This window comes from Balaenoptera ricei, chromosome 4, assembly GCF_028023285.1.
Source record: "Balaenoptera ricei isolate mBalRic1 chromosome 4, mBalRic1.hap2, whole genome shotgun sequence".
NCBI lineage: Eukaryota > Metazoa > Chordata > Mammalia > Artiodactyla > Balaenopteridae > Balaenoptera > Balaenoptera ricei.
Genome location: NC_082642.1, coordinates 63,830,242 through 63,847,380, shown reverse-complemented (window position 1 = coordinate 63,847,380; position 17,139 = coordinate 63,830,242). Strand labels below are relative to the sequence as shown.

Genomic DNA, 17,139 nt, shown 5'->3' with positions numbered 1-17,139 from the left:
CAGCTCGGGCTTCCCTGGTGGCGCAGTGGTTGAGAATCTGCCTGCCAATGCAGGGGACACGGGTTTGAGCCCTGGTCTGGGAAGATCCCACATGCTGCGGAGCAACTAGGCCCGTGAGCCACAACTACTGAGCCTGCGCGTCTGGAGCCTGTGCTCCGCAACAAGAGAGGCCACGATAGTGAGAGGCCCACGCACCGCGATGAAGAGTGGCCCCCGCTTGCCGCAGCTAGAGGAAGCCCTCGCACAGAAACGAAGACCCAACACAGCCAAATAAATAAATAAATAAATAAATAATTTAAAAAAAAAATTTCACCAGCTCAACCTTTACCGATAAATACCATATCTGCATGTATAGGTAATCCTGCCCCTAAATATTTTGTGACTGAGAGAAGCTAGAGTGGTAGTTTAAGGATATTACCAGCTGAAGTCTTTACAGGTTGGGGATGGAGATGCGGACGGGAAAGGGATTCCTGTTGCAACAAGCAGTAATTTTGCAAAAAGAAGGGGATATTTGGGAGATTACAAAAATATGCATGTGCTGCTGTCCCACCACTGGTGCCTGCTGTAGATACTGAGTTCCCTGATACTACAATATGGCTTCTATCTGCATCTTCACTCAACTTTGGAAAAGTCCTTTCTTTGCTCTCAAAACCTCCATTTTCTTCTATCAAAATCAGATCTATGACTAGGACATCTTTACCTGTTTCACCTGGCTTCCTCTCATTTCCTATGTTAGGAAAAAGAGAGAATATATGTTATGAAGTTAAGCAAAACTGGCTGATTTCTATTCCAAATTTCATAATTATACAATACTCATAAAATGCTAATAATTTTGAGTAGATGGACAAGTTAACAAACCCTATATAAATTAAACCAGCAATTAAATTGTGTTGTATAAGGTGCTATTCTTTCAGTATAATAGATATTTTTCAAAGGGACCTGGAGGTGAAATCAGAATGTGCTTGATGCCATCTGAGGATCATCATTCAATTAAAAAAACACTTTTATGTAAATTACTTCAGTTAAAAAAGAACATTTCAGGGAGATCAGTTCAGTGCTTTGCGACCACCTAGAGGGGTGGGATAAGGAGGGTGGGAGGGAGACGCAAGAGGGAGGGGATATGGGGATATACGTATGCATATAGCTGATTCACTTTGTTATACAGCAGAAACTAACACAACACTGTAAAGCAATTATACTCCAATAAAGACATTAAAAAAACAAATTAAAAACAAGAACATTTATAAATCATACAGGAAACACAGTATTTTTAAAGTTTTTCTGTTTTTTTTTCCTGCGTACATACTCATTTTAGGAAATTTATAAAATTCAGAAACATACAAAGACTTAACAATAATAATCTTACCACCCAAAACTGATATCTAAGAACATTTTGATACACAATAAGTGTATAGTAACCTCAGATTTAATGTGTGTAGTTTTAACTATTCTTGAGAAACCCTAAACTCCTTAGTATATAATCTGTTATAATTTCTGCTGTTATAATCATGAGTCCACTTCTGAGTCTGGTTTGAAATAAGTGAACATTGTAGCTAGTGATTGTAACAGCCCAGCCTCCTCTCTTTATGGTTAGTCTGTGCTGAAACTTGTTGTATATAAGCAGTAATTAACAAATTTATACTTTACTGCATGTGGCAGAAATGATACCCTATGGAACAGTCACACATTTGGGGGGATCCAAGCTTTGCTTGTGAATGTTAATTTCTATATTTCCTTCCCCATCTTTTTAGTCTTTTAGTCTTTTAATAGCAAAATATCTTTTTTAAATTCTAAGAGATAGAATTGTACTTGAAAACTGTCAGCTTCTATAGATGTTTTTACAATAGAAAAACCTTTTCTTCCTGCCCCTATGTGGGCAGGTCAATTTTCACTGAAAACGACTTCAAGCTGGTTCTAATGTTTACTCACTTAGGCAGGTGTGTTCATCAGCATGGAGACTGTACCCCGTATCACATGCACAATGGAAAGTGCCCAGAGTGTTAATACAGCGCTGTTGGCAGCCTCCAGTCACTACCGTACATTCGTCAACATCTAGAGGAGGAAGACAGATGGTCAGGATTACAATGTCATTCCAATGTCAGCTTCAGAGAAGTGGCACAATATTTCTTTGATACACAGTATGTGTTTTATTGCACAAAGGCACCATCTCTGTTGCCACAGTTCTTTGCCTGTTTGATCCATTTTACTCCACAGTATAAACAAAAAAATGTAGATAGAAACTTTATTGAGCTTTTTAAAGCCCAGCAACGATGAGCATAGGGATTGTCTCACAATTTTCTATTCTTCACGTCCTGATTAATTAGACAGATCTGAGATATAGATATTTCCTTAGGGAAGGGAACCTGGAGGGGAGAATTACAATGAGCTACTCTATCTGGAGCAGCACACACGAGAAGATAAACACCTTTACTGGTCTGACGCTGCTGAATAAAGTCAGTAATAGAGTTAACACCTTGACTCTCCTTCTCATGGGCTATGGTGGACATCAGGGCAGAGACAGATAAATTCAAATAAAGCCATGGTTTGGAGTTCTTAAAAACACATTGATATATTTGCTCCATTAACTCAGATTCTTCCTTATCTTTCAGGGTTCCACTTTCTGAAATACTTAGCATGTTTATGTATGAAGTTACATTAATGCAGAATAAATGAAAAGAGGTCAAGACTCATGGTCACCTATGTCTTACGATCAGTCAAGGTTATGATAAATGAATATAATATTTGTCTTCCTTTGGAAAGGAAAACCAATTTATCTCTTAGAACCTATACTTCCTTGTACCCTATACAATCAGTTCTGATATATCTAAAATCACAACAAGAAGATATCCACAAACACAGGGAAAGCTTTTCAGATATCAGTGATTTTTCAGATAATCAGAGCTTCTAAATTTTCCTGTTTGGAGAATCTGTTTTGTGACATGTTCCAAAGAAAAATCAGACAGAATGGTCAAGATTTAGTCTGCACGTGTCTCATGCAGAGAATGTCCCTGACTCCCCTGTCCCCAGTTCCAGACATTCTGGCAAAGACTGTTGAGTATGAATATTCTTCACTAAAATATGTTATCATAATAGATAATTAGCTTTACATTGAGTGAGATTTAATTCCACAGGGCAAGATCCTTACTCGAGAAGACATCAATATTGGGAAGGAATACTATTGCAATGTTTCATCATAGGCCCTTTTCACACTGAAATCCTAATGAATGTTTTGTACTGTAGTAAACATTAGGGCATTTGACCTGAGAGAAGCACAAGAGTTTTCTTTTACTTGGCGTTGGTTTTTTTTTTTGTTTTTCTTTTTATGAAGAAGAAAAAATATGAAGAATATAAATCACAAAATAAGTCCCACATTTTAAAATTACTAGTTTACCATATTAAACACATTTTACACAGTCTAGTATTTTCCTTCTAAAATTAGATATTCTGGAGTAATTCTGATATTTTAAAAGGAATCTTATTTTAGAGATAAGAACTACTGACTTTTCAAAGTGTTAGAATTTTTATTAAATTTTGAGTCTGTGATAAACCACTAATTTTTTCCATATAAACTAATATCAAATCAGAATTCTCCATTTGTAACTTGTACTTTGTGCAGAGCTTTAATATTTATGCTACCTAAAATTTTATCTTTCTAGCTTTAGGGTATTATTCACAGGGTTGAGATATAATTTTGAATCTTAATTCTGTCAACTCCTGAATTATATATCCTTCCCAGGTCTTTTATTTTAGACATACAAATAAAACTCTTAATTCCCAAGAGTCATATGTTTTTATCAACAAAACAATCAATATATCAGTATTTGCCATGATCAAAATGTTTTATAATATACCATATATATGTATTTAAATACATTAAAAATGTCTTAAAGAGTGTGCACAGATAAAATGATTACTTCTGAGGAGGGAAGGAAGGTATCTGACTGAGTAGAGTGCAAGATGTGTGTGTTGGACAAGGAATGTTATCCACATCTATAATGTTCTAATTTTTCACAAGAAAGTTATTCAGTTACTACTTGTGTATTAAAAAGTAATTTTAAAGAAAGAAGCATAAAAAGAATACCTCCCCTTCCCATTCAAGCTCCAATAATTTTCTGGCAAGAGAAACCAAGTTAGTGTAAAAGAGAAAAATCACTGGGTTCATTCCAAAGATCAGAGCGGACATTGATTTTAAGGATGAGTATTCTTTCAGTATGTTTTAGTGTGTTCATATTCTTAATCTGCCCCAGAACTATAATTAAAGTACTATAATCTATGAAAAACACATACACACTAACAAACAAAAGCAAACCAAACTTCCTCTGTCCTCTGAGTCAGACAGTCTTGGGAAAAATATCTTAGTGTTGAAACTTATTAACCTGTCCCTTTGCCTCTCTGAGACTCAGTTTCCTCATCTGTAAGATGGGATAATAATGACTGCCACATGTACTATGCTCTGATTTATGTTTTCCTTTCCTATTCATGCATAAGAGATTGGAATAGACTGCTAATGCTTGAGATTATATGTAGAAATCAAACAAGCAATGATAGAAGTCCTGAGAAATGTGGGAATTCAGGGAAGGGGAAATGCATTTGGGCTACAGTGATAAGGGAATGTTTGAGGTAAAAACTGAGAATTGAGTGCATGGAGAAAAGGATGGGTAATCCAAAGGTGCAGAGGTTTAAACATGCAGTGTCTGAGATTCAGTATTTAGATCTGTCAGGTTGGTGAATAAGGTTGGCAAAAGAAAGTAAAGTTGAAAAACAAACCTAAAATCTTCTTTTAATTAATTTAGATAGCAAAGTCTTCCTCTTCTTGATTTACAATACAATACACTTCTGGGCAGGTTGAGACATAGCAGGCTGTGTTCACACAGTAGCTAAGCAAACTTACTAACAGTTTAAAAAATCAATCATTTATAGAGTGGTACCAAATGCAAAGTAATTGGTTTGACTTTCTTCTTCTTTTTTGTCCTTTCAGAATACACTGGATTTACTGATTGTTTGGGCATTGTGTAACCTACCGTTCTCAAATCTGGCAGTGCATTAGAATCACTTGGTGGGCATTTAGAAATACCCAGGCCTTGGTCCTATCCTTAAAAAAGGATTTAATTGGTCTGGGTTAAGACTTGGGAATCAAATATTTGAAAATCACCTTTAGTGATTCTAATGGGGAGCCAGCGTTGAGATCCCCTTATGTAGTTAATGCTTTAATCTCCTAGAGATCTTGTTATAATGCAGATGCTGATTCAGTAGATCTGGGGCTGAGGGGCTGGATTTTGCATTTCTAATAGATCCAAGGCAATTCTGAAGCTGTGGTCTGTGGAACATACTCTGAGTAGTGAGCCTGAGTCCTCTGTTCAACTGTAAATGTCACACGGATCACAAATGTCATGATTTGGCTCAACTTCTCAGCTGTTTGACCAAAGCAGACCAATTCAGTTCAGATAGATAAATCAATACTCTGACCAAAATAGTGTGTGTATACACATACATACAAACATATATACATACATTAAATTATTTACCAAAACCTCTGAAAATAAACCACCCATATTTCCCACACTATTCACTCAATAATAGCTAATATTTTTAAGACAATGTTAGCATTATCTGTTACGAGAAATGACTTTCTTCTGTAAAACATGAAGGACATTTTAGTTCTTTTCTGATGAAATGCCTCTGATATAGGATAAAACCGGGTTAAATTACCATGATATTAGACACTCATGCTGAAGCTGTCACAAGTGATTTTCTTTTCCATCAAGATTCTGCCCAACAGAGTTAAAAACCAGAAATGTCAATATTACATTAAAATTTTATTATGAAGTATACTTCATGTGAAGAAACCATTTCTCCAATTTTTCTCTCAGTTATATCTTAATGTTAGATGCTTACAGAAAGCCCTGCCCTCGGAATTGGAGCTCCAGGACACTTCTGGGAATAATGATAAAGTGATTAGAATTTTTTCAGCATTATCCCTGTGATATGGACCAAGGATTTGATGATTTTTATACTGTAAAAGAATGTCAAAAAAGAATCAACTGTGCCTGCTATCCTTCCTTTTTAATGTCCTTTCTCTAAATATTTCTGCTGTATTTATCCCCCAAACTATTTCCCCAGATGATCACAGAATATAATAGCTTAAAAGAAGTCACACTATTATCAAATGTATTTTGCACATAAAAGCTCCCTGAGACAACAATGATCCACTTTTGTTTCCAAACAATCAAGGTTGTTTTATATTATTTTTTTAGAGTGTGCAGCCAGAGTAAGATAAATTATTCTTCCATTTACCTTTTAATATAGGCAATATAGGTTTCTGTTCTCGGACACCTGTTGATTGGAAATAAGCATTGCTTTATGTTAAAGACTGCATTATAGAAGTGTTAGATTTGAAGGAAATATTAAAGGTTGTGTTGAAGACTCCACTAGATTTTCTATGTGGCTTTATTTTCACTCTGTTCTATTATACTTTCACTCTGATATGCAATATTGCTGACTTTTCACTTGTACCTTAATTCTGTAGTTCCTGATCGGATGAAGTCCTTAAGGTCAAGGATCCTGTCACATTAAGCATTTTCTGGAATAGAATTGATACTCCATAAATGTTCTATGAATGAATGAATGAATGTGTGGTTTGAGAGCCATCCACATAATTCAGTCTTCTATCCACCCATATTCATCAATGGGATTTCTTAGAAATGGGCTCTGTTCCACTTCACTCTCTTCACCCTTGCAATAGACTACTGATATTTGTTTTTGACACTTTACAAGTTGCTTTAAAAACTCCAGGGCACAGAGTAATTTTTGTTTGCTCATGAACAAATTTAAATTGTGTCTATAATGAATATTCACAGGTTGGCTGTTTGGGATTCATCCATTTTTCTTGTTCACTAATACTCAATAACTATCAGGTTTTCCTTTGGGGAATTTTATCCCTGTCATTTTAGAGAAACCATGTAGATTATACGGGACTGATGAACACCACTCCTCTCTCAAATCTGAGGTGGACTTTTCTTGGCATAAACCTACCTCCATCTGCCACAGTGATTGGACCAGGTAATGTCTTTATTAGCATATGACCATCTCAGGAATGAATGAATTAGTTCAGATGTGATCCAATCAGCAGGAAGCTCAACTTATAGGTTGGGAACCCTGGGACATAGAGGCCCTCTTGCTCTGGAAATTGTAATGTGTGTATGAGCCATCATGTAGTAGCCATTTTGTTCCCATGAATGAAGCTACACTAAATATAAAGCCAACAAAGAGGACAGTGCTGAAGGACTAACAGAAAACAGGAATTGGAGCCCTGAATGAACTATGCCTGAAGCCCTCCTACCTCTGACCTCCTCAGTTAAGTGATTCAGTACCCTCCCTTTTGTGGTTTAAGCATTTTAAGTCACATGATTCTATTGATTGTAAAAGAAATCATCTAACTGAGGCATGCATACTGTAAAGTGGATGTGCAGGAGGAAGTTACCCAGTGCAGCTCAAACTTAGTACACACTTTCCAAAAAGATTTATTGTCTTCCAATCAGTAAAATGTTTTCATCTATATTCACCAAGGCTTGTAACATTATTGGAGCAATTATATTCTGTCAAGATTCTAATGAATTTGAGGATTTGTCACAATTTTGGTTCATTTTTATTACAAATATATGGGTTTATCAAACTGCCTGTGCAAAGTTGTGGTATATCTGATAGTGCTAGAGGGGTTGAAGATGCCTTCTTGAATGGTTTCCTCACAATTGCTCTGTGAGGGTTCCTTGATTTGGTCTGTGTAGAGTAAGGATTAAAGCAAAAAATTATTATGCTAAAGATGTGGCTAGGGCCTGATTATGGAGAGTCTTTTCTGCCATACTAAGGAAACATGGCTTTACTTTATAGACCATGGGCACCAGCAGGGCAAAGGATAGATTAGAGAAGTGGGAGACTGAAGGCAGGGAAGCCAAGTAACAGCAATTGCCAAAATCCAAATAAAAGATGAGGACTTGACCTAAGCTAGTAGCAGTGGAAACAGAGAAATGTGGGCAGATATAAAAGAGCTTAAGAAGAGAAAATCAAAATGATTTGGTTATTAGCTGGATGTGATGGAGAAGAAAGAGTCAAGGTCAACTGACTTGAACAACTGGATGGCTGGCTGTGGCATTCACCGCATTCACTGCAATAGCACAGGAGGAACATTTGATACTAGAAGAATAGTTCAGTTTTGGACATCATGATTTGATGGGCAAGTGAGATTGGAAGTTAGGGATATATATAGTAGGCAACTGAGTATGTGGACGAAAATCAGGAGAAAACTATGGGGGTATTTTTCAGCTACCATCTATCTACCTGCACAAGTCTAAACTTAGGGGTCATACTTGATATTTTCCCTTCCTTCACCCACATTTGATCTAATATCAAATTTTACTATATCAAAATTATCTCCTAAAACATCTCCAATCTGTCCATTTCTCATGTCCACTGACACCACTCAAATCCAAACTAAAGCCCCCCTTGCCCCCGCCATCCACTACTGGGTCCTCTAATATCTGCTGCACCACAGTGATGTTTCAAAAACAAAAATTTGATCATGTCACCCGCTTCCTCACTCCTGTCTCAGTTTTATACCCTTCAATTCTTTCCCGTTGCTCTTAGGATTAAACTGAACACCAACATGGTCTGGAGGCCCTTGTGTGGTCTGGTCTCTGCTTCCTTCTCTAATTCTCTCTCTCTCATTTTTTTTGTTTTTTAAGAATTCTTTTGTTAATTTACTTACAAATAACAAAAACCGTTATATGTTAACATAATTTTTATAAAAAATATAGGTATTTTTCTTTAAAGAAAAAACAAAAGAACCAGTGAGAAGAGTGGCATTGTTTTACATTTTTGTCCATTTCTTTCACATCTAGCTTAATAGAAGAGAGCTAGACTCTCATATCTGCTTTGCATTCAGTCTGCTACAGTATCACACAACATGCAAACTCCTCTGTACACTCAGGAAAGAATGAGAATGAAAAAAGCAAATGAAGTCTTCATATGACAAAAACAGCTTTAACCCTGAGGACCCTTGAAAGGGTCTTGAGGACTTCCCTGGGTCACACTTTGAGATCCACTGCCCTAGTCTAATAGCATTTTACACATAAGGAAGCTGAATCTCAGATCAACTGAGAGATCCAAAATGACAGGGCCTGTTAATGATGGGATACAGATCCTGGATGGTTTGTCTCACTTCGCTTACTTTAGGTTCTCAATCGGAAACCTGGGAAATACACCCTAAAGACCTGTCCTGTTTGCTCTAGTTGCAGGGACTGTCACAATATATTACCCAAATTTTTTTTGATTTAAATAAAAGAGGAAAATCAACAAATGTGTTAAATTCTGCAACGGGCATACTGTTGCAGAATGTCCTGCACCTGAATTAGGTTCTCTATTAGAACTGAAACACTAAGACAAATTCTGCACTCTCCTCCATGCACACTGGTAATGACAAACAGCACAGTCAATACCACAGAGAAATAGAGAAAGCAGAATTACCACAACATCACCATTTATCACATTTTCTGAGTCTGAAATACAATTCATAACACAATCCCTGAAAATTTTTCACAAGTACTGGCTGAAAGGGTGTTGGGTATATTAAGAGACTCCAAATAGATTACTGGCAATCACGTAGGACTTTTCAGATAAAATGGAGTTGTTCTGAAATGTAGATATTTTTCATTCTTTAACAGGACCTTGTTTTGCCTTTTATGTATGGGTTGGCCAAAAAGTTCCTTTGGTTTTTTGGGTAAAAATAAAAGACACATTTTTCATTTTCACCAAGAACTTCGTTGAACAACATATTCACCCTTTTGTTCCACTACCTTCTGCCATTTTTCAGGCAACTTCATAATTCCATCTTCTCAAAACTTTATATCTTTTTGAGCAGAGAACTGTGCCAGGTGCCTTTTACAGTCTTCCAGGGAATTGAAATTTTTTCCATTAAGAGAATTTTGTAAAGACCAAAATAAATGGAAATCCGAAGGTGCAATGTCTGGTGAATAGGGCGGATGAATCAGAACTTCCCAGACAAGCTGTAACAGTTTTTGCCTGGTCATCAAAGAAACATGCAGTCTTGCGTTATCCTGATGGAAGATTATGCGTTTTCTGTTGACTAATTCTGGATGCTTTTCATTGAGTGCTGCTTTCAGTTGGTCTAATTGGGAGCAGTACTTGTTGGAATTAATTGTTTGGTTTTCCGGAAGAAGCTCATAATAGAGGACTCCCTTCCAATCCCACCATATACACATCACCTTCTTTGGATGAATACCGGCCTTTGGTGTGCTTGGTGGTGGTTGATTTCACTTGCCCCACGATCTCTTCCTTTCCACATTATTGTACAGTATCCACTTTTCATTGCCCTTCACAATTTGTTTTAAAAACGGAACGTTTTCATTACGTTTCAGTAGAGAATCGCATGCAGAAATACGGTCAAGAAGGTTTTTTTCACTTATGTGGAACCCAAACATCAAAGCGATTCATATAACCAAGCTGGTGCAAATGATTTTCAACAGTTGATTTGGATATTTTGAGTATGTCTGCTATCTCCCGCGTGGTATAACGTCGATTGCTCTCAATGTCTCGATTTGATCGCTATCAACTTCAACTGGTCTACCTGACCATGGAGCTTCATCCAGCGAGAAATCTCCAGCACGAAACCTCGCAAACCATTTTTGACACGTTCGCTCAGTCACAGCACGTTCTCCATACACTGCACAAATCTTTTTTTGCGTTTCAGTTGCATTTTTACCTTTCTTGAAATAATCAAGCATAATATGCCAAACATGTTGCTTTTTTCTTCCATCTTCAATATTAAAATGGTTACACAAAAATTCACCAGTTTTGATAAGTGTTTTTTTAAATGCACACTGATATGACAGCTGTCACAATACAATCTAACAAAATTGTTTCGAATGAAGTTAAAGACAACTAAGCGCTACTAGAGCCATCTTACAGGAAAATCGAATGAACTTTTTGGCTAACCCATTAAAAAAAAAAAAAATCAGGGAGTCTCCTTGTTCACCTGTAGGTGAGTTCCTTTATATCCTACCAGATGATCCAAATCTTCTTTAAATGGATCGTAACCTTGTTCCTTTAAACAACATAGTGCCCAGAAAAGCTGGTCCAGGGGAGGAAATTCTTCCCAAGGAATCCACTCCCAACTTTCATTTTTCTCAGGCTCTACATTCTTTGGTTCTGAACCATGAGTCACGTCCACCTCTCCTTTCATTAAAATAGTGACATAATGGTAATTCTCTTCCTCAACGAAAGAATTCACAACCGAGGCCAAGCGGACATTTTTCAGGTGAAGAGCTGCTTCTTCCCAGGTTTCCCTTTGAGCACATTCTTCCCAGCTTTCACCGAACTCCAAGTGGCCCCTGGGAAGTTGGAAATTGCCGGCTCCAAATGACCCTTTCTTCCTCCCCAGGAGAATGCAGTGAGGATGCCGCCAGCTGGTCACCACGACTCCTACCCTGACTCCTGGGCGCCACCCCTGCTGCTCTGCCCTGGCCGTCATAGCCCGAGAGTCTAATTCTATCTTGCTCTTCTTTTCCCCTTACGATGTTTTAGCAAAACTGATCTTCTTTAAGTTCCTTGAATACTTTGTACTCTCTTTTATTTCCTCCTCTCCTCCTTTACCTAGTGAGTGCCTTTGCATCCTGTTAATGTCTACCCAAGCACCACTGCCTTAAGGAGCCCTGCATTTCTCCTTTACCCTAGGTCAGATTGACGTGTTATACTTTCTTAGGACTATCTTTGCTTTGGAGCCATTAACTCATCTATAGGTGTAGAATCGTATGGGTGATTATTTGTTTTATATCTGCTTTCCCTATTAAAGACTAAGTCGCATGAGAGCAGGAATCCTGTCGGTTTTACTCACAATAGTTATCCCAGTGTTTGGCACATAGAAGATGTCCTAAAAATATCTGTTAAAAAAGTAAATGAAAAGGTACAGAGTATTGGCATCTCCATATAGAAAGTAATTCAGGCACGGGAGTGGATAATATCATTAAGTGAAAGCATGTAGATAAAAAAGAGAAAGGAGGTTAACAGAGGACTCTGAGGGATATCACCATTTAAGACAGCCTGAGACAGAACACACAAATCTGACCAAGAAGGCTGTCCAGAGAAGTAAGAGGAAAATTAAGAGAGTCTGGCATCATGGAAGCTGAAGGAGGGGGAGTTTCAAGAAGGAAAAAGTGGTCAACACAGGGATGTCAAATAGGAACTAAAAAGTGCCCACTGGATTTAGCAACAAGAATTTCATTGATGACAATGATGAGGACGAGGTTGCCACCTAACAATTACTGAACACGGACAATGTGCCAGGCACTGCTCTCAACTCGTCACATTTATTAACATATTTCATACTCAGAACAGACCTATTAAGTGAATATTTCTGTTACTTCTACCTACAGAGGAGGAAGCTGCGACTTAGAAGGCTGTTTCAATAGAGTATCAAATTGATCCCAGATGCAGTGTGGGGGGTTGAAGAAGAAGCTGGAGACAAACAAAGGGAGACAGAAAGTTAGGACACATATTGTAATAAGTTTGACTATTAAGAAAAGGTTGTAATTGGACAGGAGAGTGTGGTAGAGGGAGAGAGTTTTTAAGGTGGACCAGATTTGCATTAGTTTAAATATTGATGGAAAGGGACCAATAGAGAAGGTTGACTTAAAGATATAAGAGAGGGAATTCTCAAATTATTGATAATCTCAAACCATATTAGTGCATTCCAAGAGAAAGTATATGCTGGGAGTAGCAATCTACACTGGACCCTGAGCATCCTTACATTATTTTATGTCTGATCACTCTTTACCCAAGCTATTTTTCAGGGCTGGGTTTGCACAGAGAGATGAGCTAACATCTCCACTGAGAAAACAAACAGGCTTGTTTCCACTAACTCTAAAAGTGGTGGATTCCCCAAGCTCAGTGTTCCCCTTGTGTAATGCAACCGACTGATATGTAGGCATCTATAATGAGCCCTTTGTGTCACTGCTATGGGATTTGGGGGGGACATGGGGAATTGACACAAACAAATGAAGCTCTGGCTACTGCTTTTGCCCAGAGTAATAAAGTCCTTTGTTTCTAACCCAGGAGTCTCATGTCTTCTGTCAGCATCTATGAAACAGTTACAGGCTAACTGGTTAATGTAAAAGTAGGGTAGAATCTGAGACCCTGCACAGTCCCTGTTATATACAGAAGAGAAATCACACACATGAGCATCTGTTACTCTGGGTTAGAGAGATCATGTCCATTGCAGAGTGGGAAAACCCGAGCAGCTGCAGAGATATTCCTGTTTTCTCCTTGTTCCACTTATGCCTGTTGATTGCTTGTAGTCTTGAAATTATTAGCAAAGCATAATACTGGATAGATCTCTTATCTTCCTGGGCCTGATTTGACAAGCTGATCCTTTGTGTTAGCTCAGGAAGGAAGAAGGAAAAGGTGTCATACTTGTGTGCCTGCAATGAGATTTTAAAGAACATCAAAAATACCCAATCCAGGGAACCAACAATTTTACTATATGTTAGCTCCTTGAGGGCAGAGATGGTGTGTATTTTGCTTATCGCTGTATTTCCAGTACTTAAGTCAGTGCCTGGCCCATAGTACGCACAACAAATATTTGTTGAAAAAGTGAAAAATAAAAGGGACTTCCCTGGAGGTCCAGTGGTTAAGACTCCGTGCTTCCACTGTGGTGGGCGCAGGTTTGATCCCTGGTCAGGGAACTAAGATCTCACATGCCACCTGGCGTGGCCAAAAAAAAAAAAAAAAAGTGAAAAAAATGAATAGATGAGTAATGGATAGATTAATTTAGAGAAAGAAGGCTCAGCAAAAAAGACTGAGAAAGAGGAGTGGGAGAAGGTGGAAAGAAGCAGACAGTGTGGAATCCTGGTACCCAAGGAGGAGAGACTTTTTAAAGGGAATGAACAACAAAATGAATTCTGTTGAAAATCAAATGAAATGAGGACTGAAAACGATCTGGTCGATTTGGAAATTATAAAGTCTTTCTGCTACAGTGCAGAATGTGGACAGCAAGTTAGCCTTTGAGGATGACTATTTTTAAAATTTTTTCCAAGCCCAGAATAACCTATTCTTTCTTCTTATTGAAAACAGAGCTTCCAAGGTCATGCTTCCGTGGATCTATTATATTGCTGCTTCATCTATAACATGACCCAATATCATCCCTGAGGATCACACTGTGACGAGGCTCTGGTATATTGTGATACGATATTGTCATCACAGTCTCTTTATGTGAGGGAGCTGCAAGCAATGAAAACAAAGCTTGTACACAGAGCTTACTGCAAACATCAACTTGACATACACTTAATGATATGCAACACCATCTTTGTACTTCATCATATCACACACAAATGGCAAAGGAAGGTGAGTGAGCCAGTAAAACTGAGCTGAGCAAAAATTCATCTAGTTTATTTTGCTTAGCTACTTTTCTCTACATCCAGTTCAACTCACAGTCCAAATACATTCATTCTCTTCCAGTTTTTTTTTTTTTTAATTATTTTATTTTATTTATTTATTTTTTGGCTACGTTGGGTCTTCATTGCTGCACGTGGGCTTTCTCTAGTTGTGGTGAGCGGGGGCTACTCTTTGTTGCAGTGCATAGGCTTCTCATTGTGGTGGCTTCTCTTGTTGCAGAGCAGGGGCTCTAGGCACGCGGGCTGCAGTAGTTGCAGCACGCGGGCCCTAGACCACAGGCTCAGTAGATGTGGCACAGGGGCTTAGTTGCTCTGCGGCATGTGGGATCCACCCAGACCAGGGATTGAACCCGTGTCCCCTGCATTGGCAGGTTGACTCCTAACCACTGCGCCACCAGGGAAGTCCCACTTCCAGTTTTCAAGAAAGAGTCAAACTCTCTGTAGGCTGAGAGCTAAGGATATTATTTCCAGGAATGGATAAGGCATTCACCCTAGGCATTCGGTTAGAGAAACAGAAACGTTTAGCCAAACTCAAGGTTCACCCCCTAGGAGAATGAAAGGTATGATCCTCTGAGAGGTTTTAATCTTTTGGAGAGTGACTGGTTCTGCTTCTCCTCTTTTCCTCAGGGTCTAACATAACTCTAGCATTTAGATGCTGCTTAGTAAGTGTTTCCTATGAATGGTGAATGGAGACACATCTAAAGAGGGAGAAGAGGGGCCATGGGAGAGGGGAGGACAAAAGCAGGGCTTGGAAATCAGAGGCAGGTAATGAATAATGGTTAGCTGACTGCCTGCTTGATTGAGATAACTGGGTTGATCTAGAAACTATTCAAAGACCTTTGAATACCTAACTCTAAGGGTCTTGAATGGGGGGAGGGGCACCTGGAGCTCTGGATACTGTAGAGGTCACTGCTTGAAAGGTGCATTTTTTCCCAGGTGTTGGGACACAGGACAGAATACACACTGGGGTTCTGTTGATAGATAGATAGATAGATAGATAGATAGATAGATAGATAGATAGACAGATAGATAGATAGATGATAGATAGATGATAGATGGGGAGCCTTTTCTTGCCCAGTGATTGTACAAGTGAATGGGAAAACTCTCTTGGGAAAGTGAATGTGAGGGTGGTGTTCTCCTCTCAGGGTGGATTTTGATTAGCTTTGTCCCCACATATCAGATTCAAGGAAAGAGTAAGATCCCTTAATGGTAGTGAGAAGGAGAGACACACAAGCTGGGACAGCCAGCAGAGAAACTAGGAGAGTGGCTGCTTTGGGGCCTTGGACAGCTCTAGGTCATGGGGCAGCTGATGAAGTGAGAAGAGGATTCAGAAGCTAGGAATTAAGACTCAGAAACAGAGCTCAGAAACCAGCCTCTCTCTTTTCTATTACCTCTGATTAACCCTACCCCTTTTAGTTGACTTCCTCTCTACACCTCAACCTCAACTATCAAACTAGCTAAAGGGAACTGGCCATATTATACATCCAGAAACCTCACAATTCATACCATGAATGGGAGTCTGATAAAAAATGTATGTGACGAATTGATATTATGACTTTAGGGGGTTCTAGTAAGGATTTTATCTGAACAAAACTTTTTTCTCTTCTCTTTTCTGTGATTACAGAGCTCCTTTCTTGTGGGCTGGGGCAGAGTGAGGGCTGTTGGCACCTGTCTGTCCCATGACCACCATCAAACTATAGGGTGGGCCCAGGACCCCAGCTGGGACACCCTGAGAATTCTGTCTTCCTAACCACATGGTTAGATCAAGGAAGGGCATGTGACCCAGATGAAACAGAATCTCACCACGGACTCTTCTTCATATTAGGAAAGAAGCACTGCTTTTTCTATATGATGCTTGAGTTGCTCTTTACATTACAAAAGCTTGAGTTTGCTTTATACTTTTGTGAAGGTAGTTAAATTGTGTGCCACTTCTAAGGTCACCTTTATTTCTTTTCTAGTAAACTTTTAAATTAAAATGCTAGGAATAACTTATTTATCCAATTGTAGGATTCGATAGGGCTTTAAAAGATAAACTATTCTCAACTCCTACACACGGCAGGAGTCCCTTCAACATTTTTAACAAATGGCTATTCATACTCTGATTACACATCTGCAGAGAGCCCACTGTTTTATCTTTTTTATGACTTCTTCCTCCTCCTATTTCTTCTCCTCCCCCTTGTCCTTTTGTATTTATGTAACATTACCACATACAAAACATTTGGAAGGAAAATAATGAATTATGTATTTTTTCCATCAGAGAAAGTTATTTTAAAACATAAAAAAAATATTATAAACACAATCGTACAAATAAAACAATGCAACATTTTGCTACTTTACTTATTTAGTAACATTGGTACCTTTCTTTAATTTGCTCTTGAGAATAAACATTTTACGTTTGTTTATAAGTTATACTTCCTTTTAGGAAAAATATGTTTATGTTTTTCACCCATTATTAAGTTACATTCTCCTGTACTTTCTTTGTAGCTTTCCTTGTCTGATGTTTACCAAAACAGGTACAATTTATCATAACGTATTACACACTAAAGACGAAATCTTTTTTTTTTTTTTAGTTTTTTTTCTCTTTGCCAACAGCTTTCAACCAAATTTCCAAGAAAGATCAATTTAAATTAAAGTGCACCTCTAGTCAATCCAGGATTTAAGCATTTAATTAGAAATCCAT

The 17,139-nt window shown here is 38.2% G+C and overlaps 2 protein-coding genes across 2 annotated transcripts in view; both read right to left on the bottom strand.

Moving 5' to 3' along the window:
• Positions 1 to 17,139, bottom strand: part of LOC132364356 (EGF-like and EMI domain-containing protein 1) — a 509,410-nt gene that overhangs the window by 62,623 nt on the left and 429,648 nt on the right. The window contains 1 exon segment of the mRNA XM_059919966.1: positions 1,930 to 2,052. Within this exon segment, the coding sequence (XP_059775949.1) occupies positions 1,930 to 2,052 (123 nt within the window).
• LOC132365287 (nucleotide triphosphate diphosphatase NUDT15-like) lies at positions 11,027 to 11,542 on the bottom strand. Its single transcript, XM_059921987.1, has one exon. The coding sequence runs from the start codon at positions 11,540 to 11,542 to the stop codon at positions 11,027 to 11,029; it is 516 nt and encodes a 171-aa protein (XP_059777970.1).

Bases quoted from the DNA above. Each gene is read 5' to 3' on its own strand.
- LOC132365287 (XM_059921987.1), bottom strand. From the start codon at position 11,542: ATGACGGCCAGGGCAGAGCAGCAGGGGTGGCGCCCAGGAGTCAGGGTA.